The sequence below is a fragment of the Phodopus roborovskii genome, unplaced genomic scaffold (genome assembly GCF_943737965.1).
Source record: "Phodopus roborovskii unplaced genomic scaffold, PHOROB, whole genome shotgun sequence".
Classification (NCBI taxonomy): Eukaryota; Metazoa; Chordata; class Mammalia; order Rodentia; family Cricetidae; genus Phodopus; species Phodopus roborovskii.
The window spans coordinates 12,431,033-12,446,009 of record NW_026126611.1 but is presented as its reverse complement, the minus strand read 5'-3'; the positions used below and the strand labels follow the sequence as shown (position 1 = coordinate 12,446,009).

The 14,977-nt window shown below is 44.3% G+C and overlaps 1 protein-coding gene across 2 annotated transcripts in view; it reads left to right on the top strand.

Annotated features, from left to right (window-relative positions):
- The first annotated feature begins 1,688 nt into the window (after positions 1–1,688).
- Positions 1,689–14,977, top strand: part of Pcmt1 (protein-L-isoaspartate (D-aspartate) O-methyltransferase) — a 28,623-nt gene continuing 15,334 nt past the window's right edge. For both annotated transcript variants that reach the window (XM_051206024.1, XM_051206025.1), the window contains exons 1-2: positions 1,689–1,938; positions 14,563–14,667. In XM_051206024.1, coding sequence (XP_051061981.1) covers positions 1,704–1,938; positions 14,563–14,667 — 340 coding nt within the window. In that variant the 5' untranslated portion in view covers positions 1,689–1,703. The remainder of the gene's footprint in view (positions 1,939–14,562; positions 14,668–14,977) is intronic.

The following is a 14,977-nucleotide window of genomic DNA, read 5'->3' as shown; positions in this document are numbered from 1 at the left end:
TAAAAAAATATTTAGGGGTTTTTTTTGGTTCTTTATATAAATCTCATTATGAAAATGTTGGAAATAAAAAAATCACCACACACCAAAATTAACCTGACCCAAAGACTATATAATCCAATGACCTTCTGTACATTTAGCTCAGCCATTCGAAAGCTGTGGAGTTTCACATTGGAATTTATACTTTCACTATCTAATATATATTTAATTTTATTAGAATATATTTATTTAATGGTTTATTTATTCTTATTTATGTGCATTGGTGTTTTGCCTGCATGTACATCTTTGTGAGGGTCCCAGATCCCCTGGAATTGGCAGTTTCTTTAAAAGGGGCCGTGATATGACAGTTATCAGACTGTAAAGAGTTCTAGGGTTTTTTTTAGCATGAAAACTGTTACCCATCTGGCCATTTCTGCTGCCATAAAATTTGCCAGTCACTGGAAGTGATGGGTTTTGCAAGAGACAGTTTATTCACAATCATTCACAAATGAGAAAATCAAGTCTCTGAATGGCCTCGCCTAAACAGAGGTTTCATCTGGGGTGTGGGAAAAGGTGATTGGATTAAACTCAGCTGTAACCATCATTACCCACGCAGGAAAGCAGCAGTACCTAACAGCAAGGAGGTTCTAGGCTGAACTTTTACTCAGACTGGAAGAGAAGATGGTACTGGACAGGAAACAAAGACTCATTGCTTTATTCTTAAAATTGAAGAACACTGACATCGTTACAAGATCCATGAAAATAATGACCATTTTAGATTGGAAGCAGGTTAAGTGTTGCATTTCACGAAGTTTGGTAAGAACTGTAATTCGGAAATTACTCCTGACGTCATAGCACAACACTGATGTCTTAACGTTATTTATTTCCTGAGTTTACTAGAGTGATGGCTGCGTCTCAGTTTGAGTTAGCACAGTGTTTCCTGTCAACTTCTCAGAACCTAGCAAAGATGCCGAGAATAAAACTAGGGCCCAGTCTAAGGGTATAATTTGTGAGGCTTGGTCCGTTGACACTTGGGTAAGGAGGTATAACACTTTCATCATAGGATAGTGTCGTGTTTTGCAACCAGTTATAGCTCTCGGCTAGTCTTGTTCTGAACCAGAAAAACATCCCTACCCCAAGCCGGTGTCAGGGTACTCTTTCCCCTCGATTTCGCATTTTCAGCGCTGACAACAGACCAGTCTCTGCTTGGCCAGCACCGTCCTTATGGCAGGGGCTGGCAGACTAGTGCTGGAGAGGGCCTTTGCCTTCGGCTCTGTTAAAATAATTGATTATTCTGGCCCCATCCACCAGAAGCCTCGACTCCACCAGCCTAAACGTTAGTGCGCCGGGTTGGGTGAGGCAGGACGCAGTCGGCCCACGATCTAGCAATCTGGACAGACCCGCCCGCCGCTCGCAACAGCTGATGGAGCGGCGACTGCGGAACCCGAAGCGGCGGCACACATCGGACCCGCCATCCCGCCGCCGAGCTGGGTCAGCGGGAGCCGCATCGGGGAAGGAGCCCCAGCGCGCCGGCCGCAGGGCGGAGGCAGGAGCGAGCCTCAGCCAGGGGCACCCGGCAGCGCCGACTCCCGGGCCACGGTCACCCTGCACGGGCTGCGGGGCTCCAGACCTCCCGCGCCCCGCCCCCGGCCCCGCCCCCGGCCCCGCCCCCGGCCCCGCCCCGGGCCGCGCGGCGTCACAGAGCGCATGCGTGCCGCGCGCGGGGCATGCCGGGAGCGCGCAGTGGCGGCAGCGGCGGCGGCAGCGACGGCGCTAACAGCGGCCGCTCGAGCGGGGACCCCAGCGGGGCGGCGACCGCGTGGGAGGTGGTCTCACTCTTGGGGAAACTGCTGGGGACCGTCGCCGCGCTGAAGGTGGTCCTGTACCTGCTCCGGGTGTGCTTCGCGATGGCCTGGAAATCCGGCGGCGCCAGCCACTCGGAGCTAATCCACAACCTCCGCAGTAAGTGCCACCCCCGCCCGGCGTGGGCCCCGGGAGCAGGGCCGGGGCCTGGACGCCGCCGTCGTCCCCACACACACCGCCCCGACCGTCCGGAACCTTCGGGCTGCACCCGCCGCGCCTGCGGGACGGCGGCTGGGAGCGGTGGCACGCTGTGCCGGACGGCGTGCGTTCGCCGTCTCCTCCTCCCCCGGGACCTGTCACCGGCAGGGAGAGGCGCCAGCAGAGGGCTGCCGGGCCGGGCCGGGCCGGGCCGGGGCGGGCGGGCGGCGGGCGGCGGGGATCGGGCGCGGCTGCGGCTGCGGCACGCCTGGCGGGGCTGCTGCTGCTGCTGCTGCTGGAGTCTGCCCTCCGACCGACCGGCGAGGGGCGTGACTTGGGGGTGGGGAAGTGCGGTGGCTGGGCCGCCACCGACGATCGCCACCCTCGCTGCCTCGGCCCCGCGGGTTCTCTCGCCGTCCTCCCCCGGTAGATGGCCCAGAGCCCGCCTGCGAGCTTTCTGCTGCCTCCCCCCCCCCCGCCCTCTGCTTTTTCCTTTGGAGGGAGATGCGGCTGCCTGATAGCAGCTAGGGGAGGGAGAGGACGTCCTGGGTTTTGCGGTTCCCGGCGGGCGGGTGCCGGGAGCAGCTTCTTTAGGCTGCTGTCCAGAGTATGGGCTCTCTTTTGGGGGGCCGAGGGGTTGTCTGTTATGTTAGGGCATGCCGTCCCGTAGAGACTTTGTCTGGAGCCCTTGGAGGTCCTGAATCCAGCCGACCATTGTGTGCATAGAACGTGCTAGCTTTCTTTCAGGACCGTCCATCGGGTTTTAAAAGCCTGTATGGAAAGTTAAAAAAAAAAAAAAAAAAAAAAAAAAAAGGATGGAATTCTCTGTAGTTACTGTATCCCTTCCTTTGATGATAGTTTTAGGCTGGAATGTCACTTACCTTTTAAATTGGAAACGAGTGTTGTCTGGTTCAGAGACCAAGGCAAACTACGAGTTCATAATCTCACTTTGATCATAATCCACTGTTCCTTTTGCCACCGATTTTGAAATAATAACCATAGTATGCTAGGTAATGTTCTTAATATTCTTATACTTTTTTTTTTTTTTAAGAAAAGCTTTTCACATGTTTGCCTTTCCTCTCAACTATTCGTTATCTCCTCAAGGGGTGGAACCATTAAAAAGCAATTGCATTTTCTCAGAGTCAGTACTCCTTTTTCTCCTCACAAATGCTAATTCATTGTCCATTATATGCCAGAATCCTTGTAGGGAGACAAAAGTAAGTGATCGAAGTAAGTTGGACTGTCTGGCACTTACTATATTAATCGTTGCACTTTAAAAATAATAGTTAAATAGAAATGAGGTAATTAGTGCTGTGTGATGCTTGAGTTTAAACCTGGGCTTTTAGACATGCAAGACAAGTGCTCTACCATGAGTATCCTGCCAGCCTCCAAAATTAAGAGCTTGTAGTGGAAGCCTTAGAAATATGGTCATGCTGATATTGAAGTAAAGGGATCTGAAAATTGGAAGCTAGGGTTACACTTTTAGGTTTTGCTTTTATTTTTGTTTTGTTTTTTCTTACAAAAATGTGCTCATGGTTTACTTGGTTTTAACGTTGTAATTTATTGGAAGTATTTACTTTTGAACATCGGTTTCTCCAAAGCTGGAGCATGCCTTCCAATCCTGGATCATCTGCAGAGCATGTCCAACTACTGAGGCTGGAGACTGTGCAACCAACAATTTTTTGTTTGTTTGTTTGTTTGTTTTGTTTTGTTTTTCGAGACAGGGTTTCTTTCTCTGCCCTGGAACTGGCTTTGTAGATTTGTAGACCAGGCTGGCCTGGAACTCAGAGATCCACCTGTCTCTAGCTCCCAGAGTGCTGGGATCAAAGTTGTATGTGTGCATCTGTAAAGCCAGGGACTACATAGACAAGGAGAATTGAAAATTACAAAGCTAAATCGTGCCACTGTTTAAGCTTTATCGGTTACATATTTTAAAATAAAGCTCTAGGAAGGCTGTAGTGAGCTTTTTAGAACTCCTGTCATGGCGGACTCGGTGCTCAGGGGTTGTTGATGACAAACGTGTTTCCCCTGCAGGCACTCTTGCAGTTGTGCTGCCCCAGAGCCCCAGTATGTTGGGCTGCTGGAAGGTAATGGTCCTTTTGTGACTGGACCCTTCCAGCAGGGCCTTGTTGGCTTGCAGAGTATTCCTTTTTGCTTTGGTTTAAGAGGGCATTCTCTTCTGGCTTGGATTTCAATGTTCTTTTTTTCTTTTCTTTGTATGTTTGTTTTGATTTTGGAGACAGGGCTTCTCTGTGTAACAGTTTTGGCTGTTCTGGAACTTGTTTTGTGGGCCAGGCTGGCCTGGAACTCACAGAGATCCTCCTGCTTCTGCCTCCTCGGTGCTGGGATGAAACGTGTGCACCGCCACCACTACCCTGCCCAGCGTCATCTTTTAGTATTTAAAGTGCTACTCCGGCCACTTAAAGCAGGATGAGCAACTCCTCCTCCTCTTCTCTACTTGTACAAAGAAAAAAACAAAACAAAACAAAACCACTTCAATGCTATTCCTTAATGTATGGGTTATTTCCCCTTAGGTTTCCTTTGTATCCTTGACTGTTACATTATGCAAATACAATATTTGTAGCATTATCAATGAGCCAATGAATACTTGAGTGTTTTTTCTTTATTATTATTTGTGATAATTTATTTTTAGTTTATATGTATTGGAGTTTTTCCTGCTTGTGTGTCTGCATGAGGATGTTGGAAGCCCTGGAACTGGAGTTTTAGACAGTTGTGAGCTGCCCTGGAAATGTTGGGAATTGAACCTGGGTCCTCTAGAAGAGCAGCCATTGCTTTTAACCCTGAGCCATTTCTTCAGCTCCATGCTCCCTCTTTATTCATTTAGTTATAAATTGTTTCAGGACGAGGGCTCCTTAGGTTGCCCAAGCTAGCCATGAATCTTTGGGCTCCATCATCCTTCAGCCTCTTGAGTAACTGGCCTGCAGGCACTTGGCATTGCATGCAGTGGGATACTTTCTATGTGCCAATCACTAGGGATACAGGGGAGAGCAAAACAAATAGCCACTCCTTTGTGTAGCTTTTTTCTACAGCAAGCAGGTAAGCGAACAGTACTATTGTAAAGCATGGGACAGTGGGTTTGGAATTGCAGGAGAGGAAGCCTCACCAGAATGTGCTTTGAGTGAAGGTGAAGGAGCAGACCAGCCACGAGGTATGAACAGCTCAGACAGACAGAGGGAGCTATAAGTGCAAGGTTTGGATATGAGGCGTGGGGAAAGACTGGAACCAAGTATATGACCCTAGCTTTCGGCTTGGCAGCTGGATGGCTTACTGTTTTCTGAGTTGGAAGTGAGTGAGTGAACAGCGGATTTTATTTTGTTTTGGTTTTGCTGAGAGAGGAGCAGATCAGAATTTATTGGGGAGAAAGAACAGATTTGATTGATATTTGAATATATAAGATTATGATAACTTACAGTTGTTGGGTCCTAAAACATTTACTTTTTGTCATTGTTTCTGGGGGTTGGTTTGGTTTGGTTTTTTTGGTATTTTGAAACAGTGTCTCATGTAGCCTAGACTGCCCTCAAACTTGCTATATAGTAGAGAATGACTTTGAACTTCTGATCTCCTGCCTGTACTTCTGAAGTGCCAGGTCCCTGCCCCCCCCCCTCCCCCATTGACTCTAGGGCAGCCTCAAACTTAAGGTGCTTGCAAACATCCTTCCCGAGTACTATGTGTACTGGTGTGTACCACCATGCTGGCCCTAACATGTTTACTTTACAAGGAAAATGACTCTTTCTTTCCCTCCCTCCCTTCCTCCTTCCTCCTTCCTTCCTCTTTCCTTTCTTTCTTCCTTTCTTCCTTTCTTCCTTTCTTCCTATTTCTCTAGTTCTTTATTTTGGTTTTTTGAGACAGTGTTCTCTGTAACAGCCCTAGCTGTCCTGGGACTCACTTTATAGACCAAACTGGCCTTGAACTTACAGAGATCCTGTTTCTGCCTTCTGAGTGCTGTAATTAAAGGCATGTGATATCATCACCTGGCTAAAATGGTTCTCTTACCCCCTCACAACACCCATAATTAGTTAATAGTATAGCTAGTGGTAAAGAGCATTTACTCTTAATAGCCCTTTATTATTTACGTGCACATTAGTTGAACATAAGCAGCTCATAAGAGCCTAAGAAGTCGGATGGAGCTGTGTGAGCGTGTGTGTGTGAGCATGTGTGTGTGTGTGTGTGTGTGTGTGTGTGTGTGTGTGTGTAGATCAGAGGACAACTGTATAGAGTCACTTCTGTTCTACTTCTGTTCTTCCACCTTTACCCGGGTTCCTGGCATCAAACTCCGACCATCAGGCATGTCAGTGAGCCCTTGTACCCACTGACAGATAGTAACTCATGGTGTATTATAGAATAATATTTAATTTTATGATTTAAAATTTTAGTATTTGGTGACCTGGGGATGTTTCTCAATGGTACAGTTCATATCTGGCATGCATGAGATCCAGGATTTAGTTCCCTGTACCATACCAAGAAAAAAAAATTAGTGTGTGTATCTACTTACATTTAGCTGCAGTAAAAACTAAATTTTCAGACCTGCAGTTATACCAGCCATATTTCAAGGCCGTGGTAACTTCATGAAGTTAGTGACTGCCCTGCTGAAAAGTACAGATACACGGCATACCCTCTGTCTCAGGAAGTTCTATTTTATCTAGATGATTGGCTCTTACATGCTGTTTAAGGTGAAATTAAACTGTAGGAAGAGAAAGTTGTATTGTTATGTGTATTTGTACTAGTATTTGTGTTTTCTGACTGAGGTGCTTTGTGTGTGTGGGGGCAGTGGAAACCAAGGATCCTTGAACAAGTGTATGGAGAACAAAAGAGTTGGCATTTTAGATGATACTTTGATGAGACTGAAATGTCCAATCTAGTATAGTGAAGGTTTTAGGGACTAATAAAATACTTGAAGAAATATGTAGAAGAGGGTAAAGCAGGCAGCAGATTTGGACTCATAAGGAAGAACTCAACAGACCAACCCTAACCATCAAAAGTTTGCTTTGAAGCCAGGTGGTGGTGGCACATGGCCTTAATCCCAGCACTTGGGAGGCAGAGGCAGGCAGATCTCTGAGTTCAAGTCCAACCTGGTCTGTAGAATGAGTTCTGAACAACCAGGGCCACACAGAAAAACCTTGTCTCAAAAAAGAAAATATAATTGTTTTGAACAATGGTAATTTCTGTCACTGAGTATACTAAAGCAGAGGATGGCTGACCATTTCACTGTAAGGGACCCTGAAGAGGGATCTGTTATCAGAATTGAATATACACTAGTTCTTAGAGGAACATTCCAAATCCAAGGTTGTGTGATTTAAAATAGCATTGAAGATTGCATAATACTTATGGAGTATGTACGTTTCAGGAGCCAGGCAAAGAATCGAACATTTTTAACACTGCCTGTGTTACCTACTTTTACATATGATGAAAGGCAGTCCAAGAAACTTAGCCTTCTCCTTTGGGAAGTAATGTTGAAACAGTTTACTTTTACAGACCAACTAAAGCCGACAGGCACAGAGGGCAATAGTGTAGGCTTGAATAGCATCTGGTACTTAGATAACACACTTTGTCTTTGCTTGCTGTTACATAAGCTGCTTTGATTAGAGTGCAGTTTTGCATCCAGTCTCTTTCAGACTATATCCTCAGTGTGTCCTGAATCTACCTTATTTAATCATTCTGGGTAAGAAGTAAAAGATCAAAGTCTGTTTGCTTGTTGATACTTGAGAAGAAATGCAAGATAAACTATAAATGGCTGTTAATGCTTATAAACTAATAGTAGTTCTTTTATTGAGATTCCCTCCTCCCTTGATCTTTTGGTGCTGGGAATCAAATTCAAGGCTCTCACATACTAGGCAGGTACTCAACATTGAGCTACACGCTCAGCTCTTGAGGTGAAATTTTATGATGAGTTTTACCGGGTTTGGAATCTGTCTGATTCACATCTACACCGGTCCTCCTCATATCTCCAAGGTTTACTTGTACCTTATTAAAGAAAAAAAAATCCATGCCACCCCCCCAACCCTAGCAGTCCTTCAAATGCCTTTCATAGTCACCCCTTTGTTATATTGTCATTGTTGGGTTTCCAGTGCTGTTAGTGGTTCCCTGAGATAATCAGTTGCAAAGAGGAAATGTTCATTTGGGGTTGGTTATGGGTGTGTGTGTGTGTGGGGGGGGTGGTTCTCATTCCATGACTGTTTGGTCCTGTTGCTTTGGGTTTGTGTTAAGGCCATCATGGCCAAATAAAGCCCTTAGTTCATGGCCAGGTTTGGGGTGGGGTGGGGGAGGGGACACCAGGGTCCCACCATTCTTCAGGTACTAATGACCTGAAGACTTCCCAGTGATCACCACTTCTGAGGGTTCTACCGCTTCATACTATTGCCAAGCTGGGACCAAGATCTTGGGCAAAATTGCAGACCCAAACCGTGTCTTCTGCCCCTGGCTCCTCAAGGTCCATGTCTACCTCATAAAACAAAATACATTAAGTGTTTCCAGTCTTCACTGTTCTGGCGATGCTCAGAAGTGCAAAGTCTCTGAGACTGAAGGCAGACTTAGCTGTTATTCCTTGTGAGAAATCGAAGATCCATATCACATTCTTCTGAAATACAGTAGTAGGACAAGCAAAGGCATACATTTACATTCCAGGGGAGTAATTGGGACATAGAAAGATGGAATGGGATCAGACAGACGCAAGGCCAGTGCCCCAGCAGGGCAAACAAAAGCTTTTCTGTATCTGGTGTTCAAGAAGAAGTTCCTAACATGGTGTGGACACCCAAGGGTTTGGGTAGCCAGCCCCACCAGAAGTTTTTGTTACTCGCTCTTTCAGCCTCTTACAGGGATATACACTGCCTGTAGTTTTCTTTGGCAGGTGTTCTATGTTCGTAGCAATTCTGACTTTCCAGAATCTTCATTATTTTTACATAGTTGAGGTCTCCTTGCAGCCCCCCCCATCTCTGCTTCCTAGGTTTTCCTTTGTATTCTTTGTCTCTTTCATGACACAATTTTAATTCTTTAAAAAAGACTTATTTATTTAATGTCTATGAGTGTTTTGTGTGCATATGTGTATGGGTACCATAGTGTGCCTTGTGCTTATGCAATCTGGAAAAGAGTTTAAGATTTGTTACAAGAGTTACAGACACTGTAAGATGCCACTGGATGCTAGGACCCACACCTCCATCCTCTGCAAGAGCAGTAAGTGCTATTAACTACTGAGTCATCTCTCCAGGCCTGTAACTTGGAATTCTCAATGCCTGGAAAATGATCATAAGGGTAATGCCAAGCTCTGCCTCCATGTACAATGGAACCAACCGATGTCCATCCCTGGGTGGTCTTGCCACAGGTCCAAACAATAGGGCAAATCAAATAGGGATTGAAGTCTTCAAAACTGTGAACCAGAGAATACCTGTACATACATATATTAGCTTAGGTACTTATTGTAACTAGAGAAAGCTGGCAAATAGAAAGTGGTTTTGCATTGTAGGGCAACTGACTACAGCTATGTATGAAATAATGCAGTGCCATCCTGCGAACTTGTTCATGGGAAGAATCTGGAAAAGATGGAAGACACAAGCTAGAAGAAGCTGAAGATGCTGAAAGCACAGTGTGTCGGGCGATTCTGGTAGAGGCTAGAGGACTAGTGTACTGATTACAGTGCAGATGAGGTTCCCATGGAAACGGCTCTATTGGCAATTGAGCTAATTGGGCTAAGCTCACCCTTGTTAACCTGTGGGAAACAGCTGGACTACATGTTATCCTTGCCCCGAGACTAGGACCCTGAGCTTAATCAACAGACCAGTTTATCTTTTATAGGAAATTTCAGAGCAAAAACAGCATTCAGACTGTGGCATGAATTTTACCAGCTAAATGCTTTTAGCCAAATTTACATCGAGAAGTAGGAGTAAAAAGAACAGAGCAGAATGATTTGAAAAATCTTGTAGTTTGTCCAAAAGAAATACCTATAAAAGTATACCTATAAAAGAAATACCTACACAGGTTACTAAAAAGATGAGCACCATTAAAACTAAGCCAAATGCTTTGCATCAGAACAGTATGCATCTCAGGAATCAGTAACACTCTACTCATTACAATGGAAATTTTATTTCAAAAAACTGTTCGTGCAGGGCTGGAGCAAAAAAAGAAAAGAAAAAAAAAAAATGTCCATGTAGCTGTGACTGAGCCCATCCCCAGAACCCAAGTTAAAAAAAAAAAAAAAAAAAAAAAAAGCCAGTATGGTGATGCAATCCCACAGGAAGGCAGAGAGAAGTGGATGGATTCGCTGGGAAGTGGTGCCCGGCCAGTCAAGCCCACTTGGTGATTTCCAGGCCAGTGGTAGATCACCTCTGTCTCAGAAAAAAAAGTCAACAGTGTCTGAAGAACACCCAGGGTGGTCCTCTAGTCTCTTTTTAAAGTTGGTGGAACAGATGCCAGACTTATTTTTCAGAATAAAATATGCTATCAGCTTTAGTAAACAAATTGCAACCATGTTGCCCCAACAACAGGCTGTCCTCAAACTCATGGAGATCATCCTGTCTCTGCCTCCTGAGTGTTAGGATTAAAGGCATCACCACCACACCCAGCATATTTTTGTGGGTTTTTTTTTTTTTTCCATTTAAATTTCATTCACCCTGCTGGATCCCAGTATTTGGGAGACAGAGGCAGATGGATCTCTGTGAGTTCAAGACCAGCAGCCTGGTCTACAGAGCAAATTCCAGGACAATCAGAGCGGTTACACAAAAATCCTTGTAACCAGGAGAAAAAGAAAAAAAAAACTTTTTTTTTATTTTTTTATTTTATTTTTTTTTTATTCACCCTCTGTCCCTTTTTATACCCCAAGTTGAAAAGAAACATTCTTAATATGGCCTTTGGTTTTCGAACTTTTTAAAATTTGGCTTTTAATTTACATTCTGTTAAAACCCTTATAGGCTCTTACTTGGATCAGCTACATATTTGGAACCACAACAGCCACTTTTATAGTTAATTGATTAGGGTCTTTGTACCCTAAAGTTGCAAGCAGATTGGGTATGGATGGTTCAAAAGCTGCTCTCTGTTTCAGATAGGCTAATGATAATTGGATGTTTAGTCTCTAATTAGGCTATACAAGCAAAGCAGAGCAGCACATTACTTTTTTGCAAATCTAAAGACAGATCAATGCTGTTTGAAATTAATGTTTCTTCACAATGCTGGTCATATATGTTGTAGATTGCTATAGGCATTTTTGTGTATATTTATAGATAGTTAATTTTCATTTCTTTTGGAAGTATACCCAGGAGTAGAATTACTCATCATTTGATAACTTCATGTATAGCCACTCTAAACACCATTATTTCCCATTAGATGTGCACAAGGATTTCTCACATCCTTACAATACTTGTTTTCTTGTTTTTTTTTTTTTTTAAGATTTATCTATTTCTTATGTATATAGTGTTCTTTCTGTCTTGAAATGAATGCCAGAAGAGGGCGCCAGATGTCATTACAGACAGCTGTGAGCCACCATGTGGTTGCTGGGAATTGAACTCAGGACCTCTGGAAGAGCAATGCTCTTAACCTCTGAGCCGTCTCTCCAGCCCCTTACAATTTTTGAATTGTCTGACTTTTTTGTTGCTGTTGTTTGTTTTGTTTCCCGAGACAGGGTTTCGCTATATTGTTTTGGAGCCTATCCTGGAACTTGTTCTGTAGACCAGGCTGGCCTTGAACTCACAGAGATGTGCCTGCCCCTGCCTCCCGAGTGCTGGGATTAAAGGTGTGGGCCACCAGTACCCAGCTATTGTCTGACTTTTTAAAGGAGACAGGATCTTACTATGTTGTCTAGATTGGCCTCAAATTACTGAGACTATGAGTTTTGCTACTGATTTTGGCTTCTTATCTTACTTTTTATTATAATCATCTTAGTGTTTGTTTTATGGTGGTTAAAATTTGTATTTTTGTAATGACGGCATATTTTCATGTATTAGGGACCATTTGTGTATCTTCAAAGAAATGTCTAGTTAGATTTTTTTCACTTTTTTTTCAACTTTTTTAAGATTAATTTTTAAAAATTATGTTGTATGGAAGAGGAGTTAGATGCACATGAGTAGATGTGCCCTAGGAGGCCAGAGGCTTTGGATCCCTGGAGCTGGGTTTACAGGTGCTTGTGAAATTAACTTCCTGACTCAGGTGCTGGGAATCAAATGTGGACTCTGCAGTAGTAGTGTTTGCTCTTTACCACCACGGAGCCATCTTTCCAGCTCTGGGTAATCTTTTTTAAACTTTCTGGGTTTTAGTTTTGGTAAAATTAGAGACTGATCCCAGGGCCTTGACACATGCTAGACAAGCCCTCTGCTCTTGAGGACAGTCCCCAGCACTACCTGACGGTTTTTAGTCCTAAGTTACTAGAGTTCTAGGGCCTCAAGATCACTGTGCAACAGGAGATGACCTTGAGTTTGTAATCTTCCTGCTTCCACCTCCTTACGTGGCACCACACCTAGCTAGGACCTCTCAGATGAATCTATAAATACTGGCTCCCATCAAATCACTGGTCTTTTCCATCAGCAGTGAAGCTTTTGGATTAGGGAAAGTCTTTTGAAACATTTATTGCCTTTTAGTTTTGATGCCTATGTTGTGCTAAGAACCCATTGTCAAATCTGAAGTTTTGAAGACTTAGCCAATATTTTCTTTTAAACATTTTATGTGTTTGAGTATTTCACCTGCATGTATATGTCCCATGTGCATGCCTGCTGCTTACAGAGGTGAGCAGAGGGCATCAGATCCCCATAGAATCCAATCATGTGGGTGCTAGGGATAGAATGGGTTTTTTTTTTGTTTTTTTTTTTTTTTTGCAAAAGTAGCCAGTGCTACGAACCACTGAACCATCTCTCTAGCTCCTCCTCATCTTTTCTTCAATGAAGGTTATCATGTGGCTCTTATACTTAGGTGTGGGTTTTTGTTTTGTTGTTTTTCCCTGAGACAGGGTTTCTCTGTGTACTCTTAGCTGTCCTGGAACTCTCTCTGCATACCAGGCTGGCCTAGAGCTCTGTCTCTGAAGTACTGGAATTAAAGATGTTCGCCACCACCATTAGGCTTATTTAAGTCTTCTTTTATCATTGAATTGTCTTGGAACTGTAGGCCTAAAGACTTGTACAACTTTTCTTGAAGCCAGTGCTGGGATCTTCCAAACCCTAGACATGTGTTGATAGGTTGAATAGATTGAGAAAAACAAGCTTACTATAAGAGTCTGGAGAAGGGTCAGGTGCCAGAAAAGTCTCTGGCCACACAGACAGTGCAAAGATCACTGTTGGTATTTTAAAAAGCAGCATGTAAGAGAAAGATATACCACAGAGCTAGGGTGGATGGATTTTTTTTTTTTTTAATTGGGGGAAAGTGAATGGGAAAGGAGGGGAGGGACGAAGGGAGACCAGCATCTGGGGACAGGAATGGCAGAAGAGAAGAGAGAAGCAGAGGAACAGAAAGAAAGGGACAGACAGAGGGGCAGAGAGGGAGAGAGAGAGACAGAGAGAGAGAGAGAGAGAGGAGAGAAAAGAAAAGATGGGAGGTGGGCAGGGCCCCTTTTAAAAGGGAGCATAGTGAATGTGCACAGGAGGTGGTGCTCTTAGTGGCTGCAGCTGAGGGCATGTCCTGTCAGAACCCCAAGGGCAGGCCAGGACAGATGCCTGAATACTAACAGTCACCAGGCTAGAGAAGGCACATCACTCCAGCCTTCTGGGAGGTTAGCGAGTTAGGGCCCTTCCCTTAAAGGACCCACTGTGCTAGGTCCAAGGCCGTATGTCTCCCACAGTACTTACACTGACTTCCTTGGGGGGAATGATTTCATCAGTGCTTAATATGTGTCTTTTGCTTCCCTTTTCCTTGGTATTCTCTTTCTAGTAGAAGGATGCTGTAGGTTATGTTGGTTTTGTTTCTGCCCTTGATCTCAGGGTTAGGGGTTTTATTGTGTTAGTTTTTTTGAACAGTAGTATGACCAACATTACCTTTCCAAAATTGAAAGTTTCACAGTTGATGAGTAACTGACATTAGTTTGCATAAATAGTTAAGCTACTCATGGTGCTTTAACTGAAGTCTCATTTTAAAGGAGCTATTTATAGGCTGGGCAGTGGTTTTGCATGCCTTTAATGCCAGCATTTGGGAGGCAGAGGCAGGTGGATCTCTGTGAGTTCTAGGCCAGCCTGGTCTACAGATCGAGTTTCAGGACAGCCAGGGCTACACAGAGAAACCCTGTCTCAGAAGGGAGGGAGGGAGGAGAAAGCTACTTAAAATATCTAACCCAGGACTCTCCTGAATCTCAGCTTCCTGTGTCTTGACTTTTGAATTCTCCTGCTGTGTGACCACAGCTCTCCATGAATCCTGACTCCTTTCCCTGTTTCCTCATGTCATCAAGGGACTGTTCCCCCCCCCCCCCCACTCCAGTTCTGTCACTGAGTCAGTTCCTGAAACCCTTCTCATTTTCTCCGCCTGGCTGCTGTCAGTAGCGCCAGTGACCAGGGCTTGCATCCAGGACACTTCTGGTCTTGCCTGCTTTGTCTGTGCTCTGCAGTGCAGCCCGAGTGAAATATATCTGATATCACATCTGCTTAAAATATCTCTCATTCGTTTCAGAGAATGGAATCATCAAGACAGATAAAGTATTTGAAGTAATGCTGGCTACAGACCGCTCCCACTATGCAAAGTCCAACCCTTACATGGACTCTCCACAGTCAATAGGTAAGCCTTAAGACTTCTGAGAAGTCGAGTTTTCTTCAGTTACCCTGTAATTTAATGAGGAGGAAAAGAGCAGTATACAGACATGAGTTATAACCCCAGTAACTGAAAGTTTGTTGTTCTGTCTTATAATCCCAACCTACCCTTTGTAACAAAATGCATCTTTTTCTGTGTCTTTAGAAATATGTGAGTCAGGAAGTTGTGGTTTTTTTTTTAAGGAAAAAACAAAACTTTACTGAAAGCTTAAGAGTTTTAGCTGAGTGCTAACTTTTATTGAGGGTCCTTATTTTGAATTTGCATATTAGCATTGATT